Source organism: Dermacentor andersoni, chromosome 2 (assembly GCF_023375885.2).
Source record: "Dermacentor andersoni chromosome 2, qqDerAnde1_hic_scaffold, whole genome shotgun sequence".
NCBI classification, from domain to species: Eukaryota; Metazoa; Arthropoda; class Arachnida; order Ixodida; family Ixodidae; genus Dermacentor; species Dermacentor andersoni.
The window spans coordinates 102,481,307-102,503,307 of NC_092815.1; the positions used below are offsets into that span (position 1 = coordinate 102,481,307).

The 22,001-nt window shown below is 43.9% G+C and overlaps 1 protein-coding gene across 9 annotated transcripts in view; it reads right to left on the minus strand.

Moving 5' to 3' along the window:
* Positions 1-22,001, minus strand: part of dlg1 (MAGUK family member discs large 1) — a 735,259-nt gene that overhangs the window by 122,807 nt on the left and 590,451 nt on the right. For all 9 annotated transcript variants that reach the window (XM_055076706.2, XM_055076707.2, XM_055076705.2 and 6 more), the window contains 3 exons: positions 20,128-20,230; positions 16,651-16,887; positions 14,156-14,333 (listed from right to left, as the gene is read on the minus strand). In XM_055076706.2, the coding sequence (XP_054932681.1) occupies positions 14,156-14,333; positions 16,651-16,887; positions 20,128-20,230 (518 nt within the window). The remainder of the gene's footprint in view (positions 1-14,155; positions 14,334-16,650; positions 16,888-20,127; positions 20,231-22,001) is intronic.

The window sequence follows — 22,001 nt, forward strand, 5'->3', positions numbered from 1 at the left end:
GAACTGCAGGCCGTTGATGTAATAAGAATGAACTGGTTCAGTAATAGGCACACATACGTTAGAGACACATAAATTGGCTTATTGCTCTCATGATTGCGACCAATGTTGTTTTTCATGTGAAACTTTTCGCTGGTCACAGGCGGCATGCATTTTCATGTGCCAGCCGCGTCCCCAGCTCCTTAGGGTCAAAATGAGAAGCACCATCAGCCACAACAAACTTTCTGAAATCGAAGCTAGCCAAAGCAGGTTGGCACGAAATTTTATGCGTATGAGACGTACCCAATATCCTGCTTTTTCATGTCTTGTGAAGTGATGACACAGCGCCAACTCATCAATGTCGCCGGTGGGCGACGTGATCGCTGCGAGCAGGGATCCTCGAGCTATCGCTTTCGAGTATACAATCATGTGCGATTTCGCGTCTTCTCATCAAACGTGTCGATTGGAGGCCGCGTCTGTTGTGCTGCGAAAAGTGAGGTTGGCCCAGTGCGCGTCCTGCGCCGTGTCGCGCCAGAGTGATTGTATCCCTGAATGCAACTTTCAAGCTGGCAACGCATAAATGGACCGACTATGCCGAGCGAGCGCCAGTCTCGCTGGTAAACATGCTGGTAGCATGTTTACATTTGGCCAGCTGTCCTGGCGTTCGATTTTACAAACTTCGGGCAGATTCGGGTTGTCTTGGGATCCCAGTCCACGTAACTTCCTATCAGGACCGGAACTAGCTGGCTGCCATCTGGCTCCCAGCGGGCTGCCAGAACTCCGAAAATCGAAGAGGCCAAGTCCCCAACCGAATGGCACCACCATGTCTACTGCGGCGACTCGCTTTGAAGGACGACAATACGACACCAGCCCATCGGCGCCACCATGTCTGCTGCGGCGACTCGCTTTGTAGGGACGACAATATGCTGAGTCAACAGCCCGTCGGCGCCACCATGACTAGGCGCGGCCGGCGGACCAAGTATAGTTAGTGTGTTCGTCGTCGCTGTCTCACGGGTCTTAGAAATCGTCAGCCAATGGACAGATGCGGTGGCCACTGTCTGTGAAGTCAACACTGGGATCAAGAGGCACCTGCTTGGGGCAGGACCCTTGTCTGCGAGAACCCTCTCACCTCGGTGTGGTCAGTGAAACCTGTGCGGAAGTGAGTGTGTAAACCCTCCCCCTCAAAGGCGGGTCGGCGACAATGACTTGGGACGATGACTTTGGATATATATATATATATATAGAGAGAGAGAGACACTGCAGTTTCATGGGAAAGGCGAAGCAGTATTAGTGATAGCCAAGTATACAACAACTACACGAAGGAAGACTACACCACTGAGAGGACTCAAACGGTGAAATTGAAGTGTCTCCTACTATGAGGTCTTGTATACACTCATATAACGGTGTCACTTCAGCGCCAATTCTTCGAGGTCACACGAAGTTTCTTCACGAGTAAAAAATGTGTGTATATATGTATGTATATATATATATATATATATATATATATATATACATATATATATATATACATATATATACATATATATATATATACAGTAAAACCTCATTAAACCGTACCCACTTGAACAGTATTTTCGTTTTAAAAGTAGTAAAGTCAAATCCCCAACTCAGCAGCCATTGAACATAATGTGTTTTGTATCCGCATAAACCGTACCAGGTTACTGCATACCTATCGGTTAATACGTAGTGTTTCCACTTTTCGCTGCGCAAACCTGGCGGTGCGTCGTCTCCATCGGGCAGCCCGGCAGAACAATAAGCCTCAGAGATCAGCACAATGGCCTCCAAGCGCCCTGTGCGTTTGTGCGTGACGCCACATCAACATTATTTCAGCGCCGTGCCAGAGAGCATTGTGGTGTCGTGCAAGCGGGAGCTCGCGTCATGCCGAAACTCGGATAAAAAAATACGCCGGGTGCTTAGCATAGAAAAATTAGACTTCGTTTGTGCTATTGAACGTGATGCGAAAAGTCGACGCTGGCATGTGACATGCGTCTACTGTTGACTACGGTGTGTGGCATTTGGAATGCGAAGAAGTTGCTCGGCAGCGCTGCTGTGACGGCGAAGAGATGTCGGCTACGAGATCCGACTTTTCGCCATCGTTGCTTCTGTTATTGCTGAAGTGTCGCCTAGCGACAGTGATAAGGACGACACGGAAAGCAACAGCACGGGCGATTTAGGCCTGGCAGTGGCAGAAGCTACACGTTACGTTAGCCTCATGAATGCAATCGTAGCTACGAGAACAGCACCCCTCAATGAAAATGTGCCCCGTGACTTCTGCAACGCTACCGCGCCTGTGCACAGAGATTATGCAACACCGAGGAATCTGCCATACGAGTGCTTGTCGAGAAGAGGGCGCTGGCTGGAAAGCTGACTCACAGCTTCAGCAAGTTTGAGGCCGCTGTCGTTGCTGCTAGGCCACCAAGGCATCAAACGAAAATAACACTTTTGTCGCGTGAAGTAAATAAATACTGCATGTTTTTTCCCCTTTCATCGCACTCTCTCTGAGTTCCGTTTTTGACAGGTAAGTGGGCGATCGCTTGCTATTTCGGTTAAGCAGTACGGTGTGTGTGTGTGGGGGGGGATCAGCTTTCAGAACCGCGCGCGCGGTTCGTTCGGAAAGCTGATACGCCCCCCCCCCCCCCCCCCCCCCCCACCCCCCACCCATGAAACAATGAAAACTCGCCGCTTATAGCCAACACCACATTTTTATTTGGCTCTTCGTTTGAAGAGTTTGGCTTGACTGTTGGCTACATTATACCATCCTGCCTTGTGAATCATCATGAGTGCTTCAGGTCCGATAATCATACAGCACTCATTGGTGGCAACGTTCAAGAGGGGCTGCCATTTGTTATGTCGAAGAAACTAACTGCACGACCAGATGCGAATTCCCCATTTCGGAACCTGTGGTGCGAGAGTGGTGGCTGCAGCGAGGCAAAATTTTCAGCTGTGATGGCAAGTGAAGAGGATTCCATGAGACTAAGTCAGGATGCTTTACGGAGCTGGAGGCCAAGTGTGCGGCATATGTCAGTGGAACAGCCAATCGGTCCCTGCCAGTAACGTACAACATGGGCATGTAAAGAGCCCGGATCTTTACTTCAGAGGCAGGGATACCTGGGACAAACTTCAGAGCCAGTAGGGCTTTGGCACTGAAGTTTATGAAGAGGGCAGGTTTCTCTCTGCATTTCCACACCGGTGTGCATATGAGATAAACGAGAAGAAAGTCGTCGTCCTCCATGGGCAGTTTCTCAAGCTCCATGACTCGTGGCAATATACTTGCTCGGACAGATTGGCATTCATAAAACTCGCGAGTATTTCGACATGACGAACAACACTACAGTGATCGCGATGGGAGCTTGTGAGGTGAAGTTCTTCCCAGCTGGATATGAAAAGCTTTGGTTTACTTTCATGCTGTAAGCTTGGTGGATAGCACAAAACTTAGCCCATATTTTGTCTTCAAGCAAAAGACAATGCCATTGAAAGCATTCCTCAAAGGCGTAGTTGTGAAAATCAACGAGAAGGGATACATGACGGATGGCGTGGTGGTCAAATGGTACTGCCTGGTGTGGCTTCTGAGGCTGGAAACGTCGCTCAAAATCACGTTCCTGGCCTCATGCTGAACTCCTTTCCAAGCCACCTCACAGCCAAGATGATAGTGGAGCTGTGGAAAGAGCATACAGACATGCTCACGATTCCTGATGGTTTGACGAGGCAGCTGCAACTCTCGCCAACGGTGTGAGCAAGCCTTCTGAGAACTTGCTCCGCTTTGTGTATGAATGTCTGGCGGTGGAAGGCCCTGAACTTATACCAACTAGGCAGGTGAAAAGAGCCTCCCTGGTGGCTGTGTGCAGTTGGGTGCTTTTGGGCAGCTGTTCCATGCGATGTCGTGGTGCTGCCATTTGCAAAGTTCGAGATTTGACTGGATGACGACTTGCTATGGGATCACAATGGCAGCAATAGTGAGGATGATCCTTCAAAGGTAAGGATGAGTAGTCCAGCCACCAATAAATTTTCAATGTGCAATGCACCCATGAAATGCCCTTCTTTTTTTTTTTGCTTTAGAGACCAGGTTTCTGTGTTGACTACAGTTGTACGCTGCAGCTGCAGTATGTAACTAGTTAACACAGAAAGGCCTAGTTGGCTGCCTGACTCACGTGACACATTAGTACTATTAGTAACAGTGGCGTAGTAAAAGGGGGAGGGAAGGGGGCCCCGGGTGCCAGGTGCCAGGTAGGGGGGGGGGGGGGGGGGTGTCCTTCCGCTGGCTTAATTGGGTGTAAATGGTAAAGAATGCTCCGATAACCAGCAGCCTGAGCTCATGTACCCGAGGTACCAGATGTTTAGTACCGCCGAATTGTCGGCTGCAGCTTTATCAACATCCTGCGTAATAATTGCGTGAATGTGTGGGCTAAAAAATTTAATTAGCCAAGTGGTTGCTACACTACTAGCCTTAGCGGAACGCTTCATGTGCGGTGCACTCTTGTGGTGCGCTCATGTTCCACCATGGTTTGTGTCATCAGTATGTATACAGTGTTCCATTTATCAGTTTTGTATCAGTTTCGCGGTGTTGAATTAAAACAGTCTTCTAGTCATAGCATACCGTCTCTTTGCCATTTTGTTGTTGTCACAGCGGCATCGCACAGAGGGTGGGGTATTGAGCCCTACTCTCTTTAACCTAACTATGGTTGGCCTTGCAGAATTATTACCCAAGACAATTCACCTATTAATGTACGCTGATGATATTGGTCTTTGGTTTTCTGTGATGGCTCGTCTTCAAGTGCGCGCAAGAATTCAGTGGGCAGTAACCCGAACTTGTTCGTATCTCTGCAAACAAGGCCTTAGTGTGTCCACGTAAAAATGTGTGTTAATCGCATTTACACGCAAACCCATGCCACTGTACCATGTTTCTCTCGATGGCCAGGGTATCAAATAACAGAAGTCTCATCACTTCTTATGTGTGATTAGGGACCTTTCATGGAGCCCCCGCTGCATCTACCTGAAGTGGAGACTAGATACAATTGCACATATAATGAGGTTCCTGTGTGGAGAAACCTGGGGCACGTTGGTACGGTCCATGCTGCAGGTGTACAGAACACTGTTTCTGGGCTTTTTACAGTACAGCTTGCCGGTTTTGGCAAACACATGTAAAACAAACATTTCTAGCCTCAAAAGTTTGCAAGGCCAGTCTCTACGGACATTTCTTGGACTACCACAATCTGCCTCGACTAACGCAACAATCATGATTACTACAGACTACTTGGTTCCGACATATACAACGATTGACAACCTTAGAGCACACATTCGACATCTGTGTCGTGTACCCAGTCACTACATTGCTACTTTGCCAGCATATTGACCTCAAGCCACATTTTCCAAAATTGTTGCGACACATCGAGGCTACCTTCTGTCGTGCTTTACACCAGCAGCAAGACCACTGTTACCCTTTGGTGCCTATGACAGCCACAAGTATGCCTCACGATTCTGGGAATTACGAAGAAGACCCGTCAATCGACAGTGGCTCTAGGTCAGTTCACACTGTCATAACTGAATGAGGCATATGAACAAAGAAAGCACATTTACACTGATGGATCTGTCTCAGCGACTAGCTCCACAGGCGCTGTTATCATCCCGGCCTTACAAGTAACAATTAGGTTCAAAGTGTCCCATATAACGACCTCTATGGCAACAGAACTTGCCGCTCTACGTGCCACTGTTAATTACATCGCGCAAGCCAAATCTCTAAAGCGGGTAGTGACTCTAAGGCAGCCCTTCAGAGTATGCAATCAGCCTTACGACACAAGAGCCATGAACAACTGGTGTTTGAGACCGGAGAAGTTCTCCATCAAGCCCTCATAAACAGAGGCATGACATCATCTTTCAATGGCTTCCGGGGCACTGTGGCATCGTCGGAAATGACCTTGCTGATAATGCCGCCCGGTCAGTACATAAAGAAGCCCTGACACTTCTTATGTCCTTATCAAGGACAGACACTGCAAAAGGTCGTTTACTTGCTCAAACGAAGACTGAAACTTTGTGGAACACCTCGATTTTTTCCAACTGCCGTCTCCAATGGCTGGATCCTACATTGAAGCTGCTGAGTCCATCGAACTTCTCTCGCTGTGATGCAACTTTACTGTGCCGCCTCTGGTTAGGGGTGGCTCTTATGAGAGCCTACTCATTCCTTATTGGAATGACCGACACACCCAAATGTGACTCGTGCAAATGTGAAGAGACGGTAAAGCACATGTTGCATTTTTGTAATCTCTATGAGATCAAATGCGACGTTTTTCGGAGGGTGTTGAACCGATTAGATAGCAGACCATTTTCAGAGACTAAGAGTCTTGGACCATGGCCCCATGCGACGCAGGCTTATAAAGTGACGTGGGCACTGCTATGTTTCATGAAATCGACTGGCCTCAGTGACTGATTACAGGTGTAAGGTTATGGAACTCTGCATGTACTGTATTCACACGGATAGTACCTTCTTTCCTCCCTCTCCTTTTCTTTTTCTTCCCTTAAACCCCTTCCCCTGTGTAGGGTATCAAACCGGACGTGCATCAGGTTGACCTTTCTACCTTTCCTTCCTTCTTTTCCTCCTCCTCTTGTTGTTGCTGTTGCATAACTTCATGTCACAAATACAGTGTCCTGTTTCAACTGCACGAAATTTTACAAAAAGGTGAATTTCGTGAGGATATCTCCCAATTTATGATCAGGTTATCTGTCTTTGCGACCACTAGGAACTCGATATCAGGCAAAATATGGCAAATGATTAATAAGGATATTTTAAATAACTGCTTAATTAGCAATTATAGAGGAAACATTGTAATTAATTAATTGAGGACCCAATGTCATGTTATTAACTCAACAAAAGCTTTTTCTCTAAACAAAATCGTCTTGGGGACTACAGCCTGCAGTACTTTGGCACTGCGGGTGGCTCAGTATGACAGTACCAAAATAAATATGAAATAGTGCACCAGTGACGTCGATATCTCTACCCTCTTCATTGTGAGTGCAGAAAAAGAGGAGCGCAACCTTTCGTTGGCACGGGCTTCATCACAGCCGTCTTGTTTTTTGCATGGTGACGCCAGAAATCAACGTGGAGAGTGCTCTATTCCGTTTCCAATCTTGTGGCTGTACCGCAGCTTGGATGATCATGTTTGCCAATAGCAGCAAATAAAGAAAATTTACTGATCAGAATGAAGAGAATTCGTAATTGTCATAGCATTGGCATTCGTGCAGTGAAGATGCAGGTGTTTTCTGATAGGGTGGGGAGATCAGTGTCACTGACAAGCTATCTGATTTTCGTTTGGGTTCAGGGCTGGATACAGCCAAAATACTGCATGCCGTAGTACCTCCGACGATTTTTGTGAAGTTGTTGTTGGGCAACATAATACTGTTGGGCTTTAATTTTGCAAATGCAATATTCCCTCTAAAATCGCTAATTAAAACTTTTTCTGTATTGGCTGCCAAGCCTTACAGTCTGAGAGCAGCTGTGCAAATGCACTTATCGCAAGTTATTAGTGCAGCACCCTGTGTTATTTGGTACAGAAAATAAAACAGCCTGTATACCTGCTACATTAGTCATATCTGGGAACGAAAGCGAAGGGGGAGGTCCAAGGTGGCTGTGCTGGTGCTGAAACATCATCCCACCCTCACTCTCCGGAAATTTTCGATATCCTTGCCTTCCTGACTACATCCGGCGAGGGGGGGGGCACAAGACCCATGGGCCCTGGGTGCGAGACGACCTAGCGATGCCACTGATTAGCACCAACGAAAATGGTGGACACAAACACCAGGATATGCAGGGCGGAACGGGGGCTGGACACTAATGAACCATGTACAGTGCCCATCCTGTCTACTCCATTTCGTGTCCACCATTCCTGTGAGTAATAAGCTTAAGCTCAATATTTCTTTTGACCGATATCAGTGCGTATGCTTATAACAGATATCGGTCATATAACAAACGTATTTTTGTGGCAGTATAGGAGCATGGGATCATTTTGCTGTACTTGCTACAGTAGAGCTTCAAGTGTAAGGCCAGCGATGGGGCAACAAAGACTTAAGTTGCGCAATATGCAAGTTGCTACTTGCCACAAGCAGGCCTATGGGGGTGTCCTATGGGGGTGTCACCTAGCTCCCAGACATCTGAAAGTTGGTTGGAAGCACGAAAGAGGCTTGCTCCTGTTGAGGAAAAAAAAAGCTTACCATTCTGCAATGATTCCTTTACCCTATAGGTGCAAAACTTTCCAACCAATCCTCGTATTCTCTACTCCAGCAATTCACCCAATACCTAGCGGCGAGCGCAGGAAACTTCGTAGGAAGATCAGAGAAGATGCTCAGTCCATAGCCTCTGTAGCCATAGTACTGCGATCGGGTGCGATTATAGAACGACGGAGTTGCCACCTAAGGAACTGCACATGTCCAAGCAGTCTTGCTGTATTTCACAGTGTTCATCAGACAGATAGAAAGACATGTCTGTTTCCTTTTACAAATTTCCTCCTGCACGAAAATATGTGCACTGAAAAGCGACATGGATTGGAAATCTCAGCATTGCAAAGCTGTGACAACAATGGCACTGGCTGTGTGTTCTTGGCATTCTGCTTCACATAGTTACTTTTTTCAGGCAAGGATTGGCTTATTCTTATGGTGTAAAGAGAATGTGCATCTGTTGCTTGCATGGCATTTGCAGTAAAGTGCTGTGGCGAACCTCAGAGAGTTTGCATTGAGATTATTAGCCATTGTGATAATGTGCAGTGTGTGTGTCTTGCAATGCATAATTTCACAAGAGAGCCGGCATGGCAATGCACTTTGTGACATGAATATCTCAACGGCACTCAATTTTTTTTAATGAGGTTGTTATACGGGATACATACGAGACACAACGTGGGGCCCCCGCCACCGTGTATGGCAGGTACATCAGTGAAAATTGGAGCAGCACAGTTTCTAGTGCTCCTGAGTAAAGTCGGTAAGTTGCTCTGTTCAAGGGCGGAACATACACGCTGGCATGAAAAAAAACATCCTAGGATACCTAAGCATTTCTTATGAGTTGTTAATGTGAAAGCATTAATGTCCAATTGAATACCACTGAGCGGTCCTTCAAGTTATGAGCTCCTCGCGGGCAAGCGAGTCTGTTGAGACACTTGGCATGCTTTGATTTGGCCTTACTGAGGTGCAGTTAGAATGCGCGGATAGCACAGGCTATGAAGAGTGAGAGCGAGGGTGACATCCCATCGTGGTGATGCCCTCTCCTTTCACACAACACATGGCGTGCTACCGAGGTAGCAGGTGTTCCCTTTCGCCCGTTCTGCTCCATCGAGGTGTGCTCATGCCGTGGCGTCAACCCAATGGGAGTTTAGGTGCCATTTCGCTGCTGCAGACATAGGCTTTTTCACTCAATGGGCCATTTGACGCTTTTGCGTCAATAACTCTTCAGTGGCACAGCAGCACGCCTTCCTTGTGGCCCGGACAAGCTACCTGATTTATTAGTGCAAATTAGTACGCACTCATTTGAAAATATGTAAACATCGAAGCAATGGTACCTCATATCAATGTCTCGAGGAAATAGACATTTCAGAGGCGAACACAGTTAAGCCCCATTGAAATGCGGGATACTTCAACTATAGCGGAACATGCAAAATTAGTTCGGATTAATGCAAGAAGCGAGTTAACATAAGTTTACACAGAAACAGATTTTGCCCTTCCAGTAGCCAGGAGCAGAGGTAAAATGAGGGAGGGGATTAATCATTTGCGATCAGGCTATGCACCACTGGCCACACCTGCACCTTGTGTGCAAATGTGTGTTTTTATTGTAAGCAGATCCTTCAGTTTCTCTTTTCTTGTTTCTGTTCTCTACGAGTGAAACAGTGAGCAACCTACCGCAAAAACCACGGCTAAGCAAAGCAGCAGACACGTTGCACATATCTTGAAGGTGAAATAGGTCAAAGAAGTTTTCGGAACACAAAAGTAGCAGGAAAGCTTCGCCACAGCCTCGTTGCTCATGCCGAGCTAGGTTGCACGACGAAGTGCAAAGATCACTTTTAGATTCGCTCGCTCTTTAAACTGAAGAGAGCATGAAGAGATTGCGCCTTCGTCAAATGAAAAAGCGCTCACATACTGCGCACTTATTCACATGCACAGCGGCAACAGCTTATCGTCGCGCTGCTTTGGGCCATGTTCAGTGAGCTGAACTATACAGGTAGCAAATTTTCAGTGATCCTGGTGTTGCCGACGTGATGTATTTAACTTTGCTGGCCACTGTCTTGCATGCTGGAAATGCCTGACTATATCCGTGCCTTAACAGTGAATCAAAACAACAGAAATGTGCTTGCACTTGTCCAACAATCCAGCAGTCCATGAGCAGTTCGACTCCATGGCCAATGAGTCCAGGAATACATAGGTGATTTTCTTGAGAACCTAGTGCGGGTCTGCAGTCATGCTGGAGGATTGCACACACAGTGTGACCCCAACAGCCTCGTTATGCACTGTTCCTCTCAGATACTGACTAAAATGATGTGCTCAGTGTCAGCTACCAGCTCTCCTTCCACAAAACAGTACAAACCAACATCACATCGTAAAAAAAATTTATAAAAGACGGTGGTAGTGGGGATGCGGAGACCTTGATGCATCCGCCAGGCAGCACAGCAGTATATCCAGACTTCGCAGCGTCCCCCGGTGTTTATCTTAGTCACGAATAATGCCCACCGCCAGAATTTGCACTCGTTGTATTTTTATGTGCAAACAGAAATGGTGAGTGGCGAAAAACACTGTGTTCAGCAGACAACAGAATGCACCACTCTGCTGCCAGTCATGCTGGCATAGAAACTGTGCTCAGTGTGCAGCCACTCATGCTTGTGCATTTACTTTGAAATCTCAAAATGAAGTGTAATTTGCCAGTTAACATAGGAGAATGCCAACTAGCGCAACCAGATAACAAAAGGAATGCAGTGTCATGGCAACAATTGGCCATGAAGACAGAAACATGCCCTGTCTCGTTGTTGTTGCACTGTGTTGTTATAGCAAATTTGGTGACCTTAGGCTTGAAACTCACTATTCTCTGTAAACAAACAAAATGGCAGCCTAATCTTGGTGTGGTGTGTTGGTATGCATGACAAGATGAGACTGCTGCCATTAGCAGTAGGCACAGTTCGTGAGGAACTCTTGATAGATATTCAAGAGAATACTATCTACTGCACTCGCCAGTACTATTGACCCTCTTTTTGCTAATTCCATTTCTTGTGGGAGCCTGTTCATAACTGTTTAGTGACAAGATATTATCTATTAAGACTGTTCTAGAAACCTGTACAGTAAGTTTTACTGCTGCAACATAGAAAACTTGATGTAAGAAAATTCTTGAGCTAAGGAAACCTTTTGTTTCAAGTACAACTTCCTTCTTGGACATAATTTCAAATTACCAGCGAAAACGAGACAACAGGAGATGCTACTTCAAACAAACAAGCTTGCTGCCATGCCCTATGCTGTCTATATGCATTGCTACATGAGATAAAGACAGGGAGAGAAGAAAGAGAAGAGGAAAAATGTGAATGGATTCGAGAAGTTTGCTTAATATGTAAGGTGATATTGAAAGTACTATAACAATGCTGCTGCTGGTTTAGCACTGACGGTTGGAGAACCCCTTCGGGTGGTGAATTCTGTGATTGCAAAACCCCTTTAGACATTTTCATCTCTTCATAGGAGGATACTGAGACAGAGCTATGGATGTGCATGAACATGCCTATGCTAGTAAGCAATGCTTATTATCAAAAGATTATGGAGAGGTCGACAACTGAAGATAATGCAGAGGTCATTAGTTAACAGCCAAGCTGGACACCTGCCTCAAATTCAAAAATGTGATAAATTGCATAACTACAACCTCAAGGGCAAGTTATGGCTTGAGAGTGACACATAGTCTAGGAAACAATTTCTTCAAGTGTCTGGTCACATAAAACGAAGTCTCCACAGGAAGAAAAAAAAGAAAGACAAAGAATTGAGGACAAGAGATGCTTGGAGGACTAGTGGCAACATAGAGAAGTGCATTGTAGACACTGACAGCAGAGTTGGTAGTGGCAGAAGGAACTGAATGTTACCCCATTTGTGCAAAATTTTCTGCTTATTATAACTACCTTTCAGTTCTTTGGAATAGCAGATTAGGATTCAAACTATGGCTACTAATTGCAAAGGGTACAGACACCATCACTGCACTAGCTAATACAGCTGAATTCTTTTCCCCCAATGGAGTCTTCTCCTATGTGACCTGGAAGGTTCAAAGGCATGGAGAGGGGTGACTATTTCATCATCCCCTATCCTGGCCCTGTTCAAAGAACTTGTGGGAGCTCTAACAACACCACAGTGCAGTATTGTACTTGGATGTGATCATTGTCATCTGAGATCAGGCATGAAAACAGATATGTACAGTGCTAATCATGCGCTTAAGCAGTTCCTCTTCCATGTAGCTGCTGTTGTGGGGCAGACAGGTAGGTGCATATATATGTTAAAAGGATGTCAGAAAAAAACCAGAAGCCACTTGGCTTTTCCTTACACGAGTACAGCACATGTATCTTGTTCCAGCACAGCCCAGTGAACCACCAATATCCTATTAACATCCAGGTAGGATCCATTCGTCTAAGTCCCGTCATAACATATAAAGGATGTCCTACTAACATGTAGGTATTTTCTAAATGTATCAAGTAGGCAACGCCCTATTGATGTTTGTTCTACTTAAGAATCAGACGTTTATGGACATTACATACTGGCATCACTGAAATGTATGTGCTATGTGATATTGGTTGGCTACATTTTAACTTTTCTTGAACATTTACTTAAGATGCTACATTGGTCAAGAGGTGTAATTAATGCTTTGTAGTTAAATTTTTATGCAACTAGATATTTGAAAACATTTATTTCCCAGAGTTTTATTGCATATAAAATGCCATTCACATTGAATGCGGTACTTTGAATTTGAAGAAGTAAATGGCGGAACTATAGGCGCAGGTTAGACAGTGAAGGCTCATCGAAAATTGTCAGAAAAATTTTGTTCCGAAACATGGTAGTCCGTGGTTATGGTGCTTCTGATCACATGATATCTAATGTATGTTGTAACAACATGGCAAAGACTCCTTTTGGACCACATATGAATAGTTGACCTCCTATAGGCCATTTTTTTTTCCCAGTTTCCCTATGACAGAATTTTGTTTTCTCATTTGTTCAAATTATAGTTAGAAACTATCACGTCTGCATTTCATATGTACACATCTACTTTTCTGATACAATTTACTTTTAAAACTTTCGTTAACTTAATATGCTCAATGTGCTAGGCGGAATGCCCAGGAAAATGAGTATACTGCGCTTTCTCGTCACGGGCGTGTGCACTAGTGTGTGCACACGATGTATCTGACCTTGCTTTGTGAACGTTCTGCCACACAGCGTCTGCTGCAAACATTGTATTGAATATGTCCTTGACAGTACATCTACTTAGTGACCTACAGGTATAGCTCGCTAGCGTGAGCTGGAAAATATACACTAGGTGTTCTATACATAGAACTCTGCATTCCTAAAGTGAGCATCTATTAGGGCTCACATATGTCCAGCTGCGATATCCTTACAATGTTACAGCAAAGTAATCTGGATGGGTCTTAGATTACCCATGGTATATATTGGTACTGATGTTTCGACAAATCTAGATATCTATAGGATATGTGCAATGTTTAAACTATCATGCTCTATGGACATATACAGAAGATGAATGGTTATCTAGGGTAAGATGGCTATGCAAGTTATTGAAGCATATCACATTTTCAAGGACTCAGAAGACTGTCAGCTGTTGCTCAGTTGCACTATTACTAAGAAGATAGGTCTTCGGCAAGGCACATAAATCGCATCGCTGTCCACACTTCTGTCATTCTTTGTCTGATTTTCTGCACACGCATGACCTGGGTGGATTTATTTAAAGACTATTTTTACGCGTGGGTTTTAATAAAGTGTTTTAGTTGTGTGTAGCGATGTTGTCTGCCTTCTTTTGTGTTCTTGCATGCTACCTAAAGCACCACAATGAATTTGTACCAACTACCCTAAATTTCAATTCTTCCCTCCTTAGAGGTGTCATGGGCTGTGCACGAGGTTCCAGCAGCCAACTGGTCAAAAAGTGATGTTAGTGATCTAGCCAACTTACGGGGGGGTGTTCCAAGGCGCGTCTCTTGCACTGGAGGTGGGGGAGGAGGGGGCAGGGAGTGGTTGATGAACGAGAAGGGCTGGCTCTTGACCACAGTCAGGATGACGTGGTCGCCTGTGTTCTTCAGCGTCGCCACTGCTTCCTCGTGGGTGACGTTTTCCAGGTTGACGTCACCCACCTGAAACGGTTGTATGGTGAGAAAGAAGGAAGAACAAATTACAAGATGAAACAGCAAATCTTGCAAAAATGTTATGCACGGCAACAAGTGTAAACAAAAGAAGGCCTGGAGAGTTGAGGGTAAGGAATGAATACAGGATAACTATGCTACATCCATTTTATATATTTATTGAGGTAAGGAAAACACACCTTGAATGACAAACGAAGGATATCCATAAAAGGTAGTATTGAGAGCTACATAACAAGGTTGCCATATGGTTACAACACAAAACAGCCGATGAAGCAGCACTCATGCCATTTCTTCTCTCCACATACATTCTCTTTATGCTGTGAACATGAATGGATATGAAACAGCCAAGCTCGCTATATAGCTAACACTTCCCTTACATGCAGTGTCACCAGTTCCATGCAGTGTTTCATGATTGGCACCAGTAGCCAATTCAATCAGTAAAATCAGTAAACAAGCTATGCATAACTAATACATATATAAAACCCACCCCACGTTGCAAGTAATAACATATATTGAAAATTCAAGTCTGTCTGGGGGAACCACGTAAATAAACCTTTGAGCAAGTGCTTGGATTTTTAGAGGGAGAAAGAGAGTGAAGGATTAATGATAGACAAAAAGTTAAATGTGACGAAAAAGTAACACAGCTAACGCTAGTGATCCAAAATCAGGATGGCCACTTCCATTAGAAATGAATGTGGCCATGTTTCTTCATCTCATTTCCTTGGGCTTGAACTTGTTTGCTAGTTTTTAGCATGTGCACAATTCAAAGTAAAAAAAAAGGTTTAGTATTTCTACATTCGTGATACTTGTCTGGGTGGTATCAAAGGACAATCTGCCTTACTGGAACACATAAGAGCTGTGAGCTCAATGCAAAGCAGGTAGTATGACATGTTAAACAATGATGCTCGTTTGTTTCAGATTATATCACACTCTTGACATACTAAGTAACGTTTTAAGACTTTTGTTGACATTTCAAGTACTGCTGTGAGCTTTACGATAGGGAACATATGATTGCGTGGCAGATGGCCTCTCCTGGCATCAGTAACAGTGTGCTGTGGACAAAACTGAAAGCACGGAGAAAGAAAGCAGTGAACTGCAGAAGCATGCAGCGCTGGGTGCTGGGCTTGTTGGTTCAACATGGATTTTGAGGGTAGAAACACCATATAAAAGGGTGACAACAGAAAGGAGAACACACACCACGAAGCGATTTGCAGTGTGTTCTCCCTTCTTCTATCGTCATCATTTTATGTGCTGTTTTTACCCTCAAAAGCAGTGAAGTTCTGCCATCTGATGGCACCCCTTACAGGCACGCGATTCCTTCGCAGTGGTTTCTTTAGCAAATGTGTGTTCTAACTCAGCCTCGGCACCTTCACTTACGCATACTGCAGGTGGAGTACTTTAAATATACATGTGTGCCCTCGTTTGAGGTGATTTGTGTACATTGAATGTGTAGGAGTGGATTTGTGGGGCGAGTGCCTGGTCTTACTTATAACCTGAAGTGCGGCGATTTGAACTTTGCAAGCATATTCTAATAATAACTGTTTGGAGTAGTGCACATCATTTACTAAGGCCAACTAGAAAGACCTGCACAGAGATTGTTTGCCAGCAACTAGCTGTCTGTCTGTCTCGCTTAGTGAGAGTTCATCTGCAAAGTAAATAAAGGAACAGGTTGGACTGACCAGGCTTATCAGGTCAAACCCACTAGCAGCTGCACACTGTCAGCATCAGAGAAACACCACCAAGTGCATTCAAAACATCCCTGTTTCAATCCTACAATCAAATCGTAATGTCGGTCATACCACCGTGCAGCATCACAGACTCTATGGTCATTTTGCAAAGTTGGGTCTTTCATACACATCATAATTCTCTCCTTCTTATTCTCCTTTATTTCAAAATGCAACATTATTCGTTTCTTTAGTAATCAACAATTGGTAAACCTTGCCATAACATGATGTCAGAAGAAACTGCTTCAAGAATTTGAAAGTAACATTGCCATCCACTTTCTATCTCCCTTTCTGGCTTTCCAAGTCAGTACTCTAACTGAATGTGACCTCACCACTAGCCTATTAGTGTAATAAACCAATCTAGCTCAACCTGATAATCTAGCTTAGAGTTGCTTTTAGGTATGCAACATTCTGTAACTATATGTTATTTAAGGAAAAGGGTGGCTTTTTCACTGACCCATTGAATGCATGTCTGCACGGAAACCCCGGCTTAGTTGTGTCTGACCATACTGGTCAACACTCAGGAGAGAGTGCAGCATTGTTAATTTTCTAGCTTCCCAGAAGAGGAGGCGAACAGAGCTTACAGCAACCAGTTTGTCGCCAACTTCAAGCCGCCGATCGAGGTGTGCGGCACCACCCTCCATGACCTTGGTGACGTATATGCCATTGTCACCCGGCACATGCTGGTTGCCGATGCCACCGGCAATGCTGAAGCCCAGGCCCTTGTTGCCCTTGATCAGTTCGATCTCGACCACCTGCGGTGGTGTGTGCTGCTGCTGGCTGGCCCCCTGGGGTCCCGGATACCGCTGGCGCTTCACCAGCTGTGCAAGGGATGGCCATGTTAGCAACATGTGATGACAAGTGTTACTTGTAAAGATACAAAAAACATTAGGCGGACCTACACACAATCAAGAAAAGAGAAAACGATGATGTTGCTGGTACAAAACAGGAATCAACAGCAGTTAGTGTGCCACACATTTGTACACAAATATGCGATTTCAGTGGCTACTGTAAAATTGCGTGCTCATAGGCAAGACTGTGAAAACTGTTACTTTTGCATTTACAATATAGCTTGTAAGTTCTGAGGAACGCTGCATATCCTGTGAATACTAGAGCAATACTGCATTGTCACTACGATTCTAAAGATTGTCTATATTTCTAACATTATCTTGGTTGTTGCTTGTCACATAAATAGGAATTGCAGTTGTAACTGCTTTTTATATGCCAGCTCTGGTCCACTCCGACTACAGTAACCTAGTCTTCATACTGTTGCGACACAGGGTTCGAAGACGTGAGATGCACTTTCCCCGTGAAGAATTGAGTGAACGGGACGCTGGGTCCGTTATTCAGGACGTTGGACAAACTCATATATATTCACATATGTACAAGAAAATGCAAAGAAATACAAAGAAATGCAAACAAATACAGAAAAGTTGATGATAAACTGGCAGTTGCCGATTACTCCCGCCATCTGTAGCTCCTTTTATGCTGTGTGTGATCTTTGTTCAGTTACTTCCCCCAATCCGGTGCCAGGGGGTTGATGACATCAGGTCCCATCAATCTGGTGTCAGGAGGCCACTGACATCAGGTCCGACCAATCCGGAGGTAGGTCGCCCTTTTCGCCAACGCCAATCATACTCTGAGAGGGTAATACTGAGCGGGTCATACTGGGCGGGTCGTACTGAGCGGGCCGGGTCAAACTAAGCGCATCTCTGGCTTGTGGACATGCCAGTTTGTGCTGCTGACAGGTGACAGCCGTATCATAGCTAATTGCTGAAATCTCTCATGAACAAGGCACTCCCGTGCTGGCCATAACTCATCCGTGTCGAGAACCATCCCAACAAGGCCATCGGCCCTTTCACAATAATCGTGTGAGCCATGACCGAGGGGTGTTGCGGAGTGAACGGCTGATCACAACAGTACATAATCTGTAGTAGCTATTATTCACATTGAACACAGTGAATAAATAAACAGATTTCAACTGCTTGGAAATCAGTAGCTGCCACTCGAGTAAAACCAGCAATTAGTTTGCCGAAGCTTTTGTAGATGTTGCTTTTGTAGATGATCTAGTTTTTATTACCTGCAACAGTTTGGGAAGTTTGGCTACTGAGCTCGCTATCCCAAAATTGTAGCTAAACACACACATGCACACATACACACAAAAGGAGAAGAAATAAGTTCGACAAGAGAACAATATAAATTGAAATAGTAGAAAGCTACATTACTTGCTTAGAATGAAAAAAAGAAGTAAAAAATAAACATGCTACATGCACCATACAAGCATACAAAGAATTTGACATAAATTTGCAAAGCTGCATATACAAATTAAGCATAATGCAGCATTGCGCATGACCTGACAATCATGAGTAGTCTCTGCACATGTTGAAATATTTCAGTTGAAAGCAAAGCACATAAAAAGTCTCTAACATGAAAAAGTCATTATGATAATAAATTTATATGAGAAAAGAATCACACACCAAAGCACACAAAATGTCAATAACACGACATAATCATTACAATGTTACTATGGGACAAAAATTACCTCACTCAAGTAGTGCTATTCACAAGGAACTAATGAGGTCACTGTCGCCAAGAAAATTGTACCAGCCTTTCAAAGTGTTTTTTTTCGGTTATAGAGACAGAACCAGGGTTCGAGCAATTTATTTACATACAAGGGACACCTATCTAAGACATCAAGATGATCCTAAATCGCTTCTCAATGTTGATCAAATTGCTAACATTCGGTGAGGATATGTTCTACAGAAGCTACTGGCGTGCCACAATGCCCACAGTTTGAACAAGGTCTTTTTCATATCTGATATGGAAAACACGGTGTGAACACCACTTCAAGACACTGACGATGAAAGAGTGTGTCTACCACATATTCTATTTTTAGGTTTGTTAAGAAGTGTAAAAAATGGTCTGTGTTCTACAAGAGAGACGATTTCGTCTACTCAGTGAACCCCATGGTTTTTTTATATTTTCTGCCTCAGACCCTGAAGTGATGTGTCCGCATTGGATGCAGCAAATGATATGGGTTCAAGTTCATTCAAGGTATGTGCCGCAGAAGCCATTCTATCTGCTTTTTCATTTCCCATTATTACAATGTGGCTTAGGAACCACTGGAGTCGGACAACAAGAACAAGAAGTGAGGGTAAATATTTCCTCAATTTCATAGCAGAGTAATGACTTGTCACCACGAAAGTAGCATTGCATTAGCGTTTCAAGAGAGCGTGCACTTTTGGCCATAAACGCAACAGCTTGTAGCAGCATTTGCAAATCCTGGCATGTGGAGTGAAGTAATGTTACCATCTGTTTCACAAAACATTATCTACAACAGCAGTTCTAGTAAAGAGCTATTACAACCCAACACTATTAATAATAAGTTAGGACTATGACTGGCACTTTAGTGTACATTTGTCACATAACTAATATAACTCATCTCCTTGTTCAAAATGGGGTTTTTGTTTGCACTGCTATTACTCAACCTTTCATCGTTCGACCAAACAAATGGTGGACAGCTGCAACTGATAAAGTCTGCACACTATAAAAATCACTATAAATAGTACTGCATCTATTATTTGTGGTTGCACCCTAATGTTCAAGTATATCAGGTTATCACGTCTTGTTTAGAACTCCACTCACACCTCAGCTATAAAAATTGCTTCTGGTTTTTACGATTGTACTTAGGTGCAGCACTACAATGAAAGCAACTGTTATGGCCTACTTATTGCCCTTTGCCATAAAAGAATGGTAACGAAAAGAAAAGAAGCAAATGAAACTACGCTTGAAGGCTGCGTAACCAATTTATATTAGCATGATTTATGACCAAGAAGCAAATGATATCAATGCAGACTACCAGATCAATATTCAAGGAATCAAGGTGATCAATACAATTAGTTTCTTTGTAAAATATAAATATTGCCGAAATAAAATAAAACCAGAGAACACGAATTCACCGTACCTTTGTATTAAAAAAAGCAAGAACAATGAAACTAAAGTTACAACTGGCTTAAAGCTATCTGGTATATAACAGCCAGTGGAAGTTATTCAGGACTTACCAAATGAACGGAGTTCCCTGCTCGTTTGAGAGCTTCAACTGCTATGGAATGTGGGACGTCTATGAGGTCAACATCATTGACTCTAAGGATGATATCGTTGACTCTGCAAAAACGAATGAATAGATTTAATGACAAACATCTGTAAGTTCACAAAAATACCATTACCATTACAATAAAAGCATGTTGCAAACCAATATTTACTTTAAGAAACTTTCTTTCATAACTTTAACATTATTGCTCCACCTGAGCACAAAAGAAATGGAAGGTTCTTTACTACTATATAACTGTAGGATCCCTATTGGTTTGCTTTGTATTATAAGTGCTATCTCATACCACACTTTTGTGTAAGTTACGCGGTTTGTTTTTCTTTTATTTCTCTCCTCATTGCTGTTAGGGATTTTTTTCTTTTGCATGTTCCTGCAAAAAACATTCCTACATATTCTGTGGTGTCCGCGATATTGCAGTGTTGTAAGCGCTGCCTGTCGGCTCTGCCCTTCAAGCCCAACGTGGGTTTAGCAGGCCTATGATCTATTGGTGCTGATGTAACCGTTATGTTAATAAAGCGTGATTATTATTTTAAAAAATTGTAGCAGCAATAGAGCTCTGTAACCAAGATTATTTAGCCTGATTAACAATATGTTTCCTGCCTGCTGACATGCCTTCCCAAGCCAAATTTGGTGACCTTGGAGATCAAAGATTTTGGTGATGTCAGGCCCGGAACTTTCAGTTGGCAAAGATGCTTAGACCGGCAGATTAATGAATTTATGGTACTACTCTTTGGCAAGAACTCTACAGATCCGGCAGTCCACTTTTCATTTAAACAATGCTGTTTCCCTGTCAACAACAGTAGCACAATGCTTGGAAAGTGACTGCACACACTTTCCCACAAAAGATTTAGAACTATGAAGAAGTTCAAAACTTCATGATAAAAGCATGCAGCTTGAAGCTGAGTGATGTATATTGTAGATTCATAGTAAAGAGCAGAACACAGCCAAGTTGCAAGCTGCAAGCTCTGGCTGTGAAAATTCAAGCTTTCTTCTTTTTGCCCCATCAATTTATGCACTCCAAAAGCTTTCGTGAGCAGGCATGCACGGCTGTTCAGCCTCTAAGTGTTTTTGTAAAACAGGCCTGGCCAAAACAGTGGCTCTATGCTTGACGAGCTTGAAATTCATTTGCACAGAAATCTTTGCTTCATACGCTGACCATGAAGACAAAATATTAAAAAAGTTCCAGTGTTCGTGCCAAGGTGGTTCCTCATCAGTGTGCTTGTGGATTCAAAGGACTGCAGTCCATACTAACTGCCCAGAATAAGTCTGCAATAGAAAGGGGGACAACTGCTCTCAGCTGCAACATCTCGGGCATGGGCGCTAAACAAAAATTTTGCAACCTGTTAGCATGATACATCTTGCTAAAGAGAGTAAAACCAGATAAAGGATGCAAAAAAGGGGACATAGACAAGTGCCTATGATGAAGTGTTGGTGAAGGCCTGGTCTCAAGTGCCAGTGCTCAGCTATGCACACTCATAACTTATTTTTGATGGACTTGCAATTCACAGCAATACAATTGGGAATGTATGCTTAATGCAGAAGCACATTCCAGTGCTCTGCAAACTATTAGAAGACAGATATGGCAGTTCTGCTCAAAGACAGGTGCATTATGTTAACACCCTTTCTTTTTATGCCTTTCGTGATCTTGACTTTGGATTGAGCTCAGTGCGTTGCACTTAGTACCAGCTGTGTCCTTCTACAGTCATGTGTGTTCGGAGATTAGGTAGTAGGTAAATCAAGGACACATATATCGTTACACCGCCTATATTCGAGCTTCAGGACAAGTACTTTTTGGACAACTGTGAGCAGCTGCTGAAGGAAGAAGCT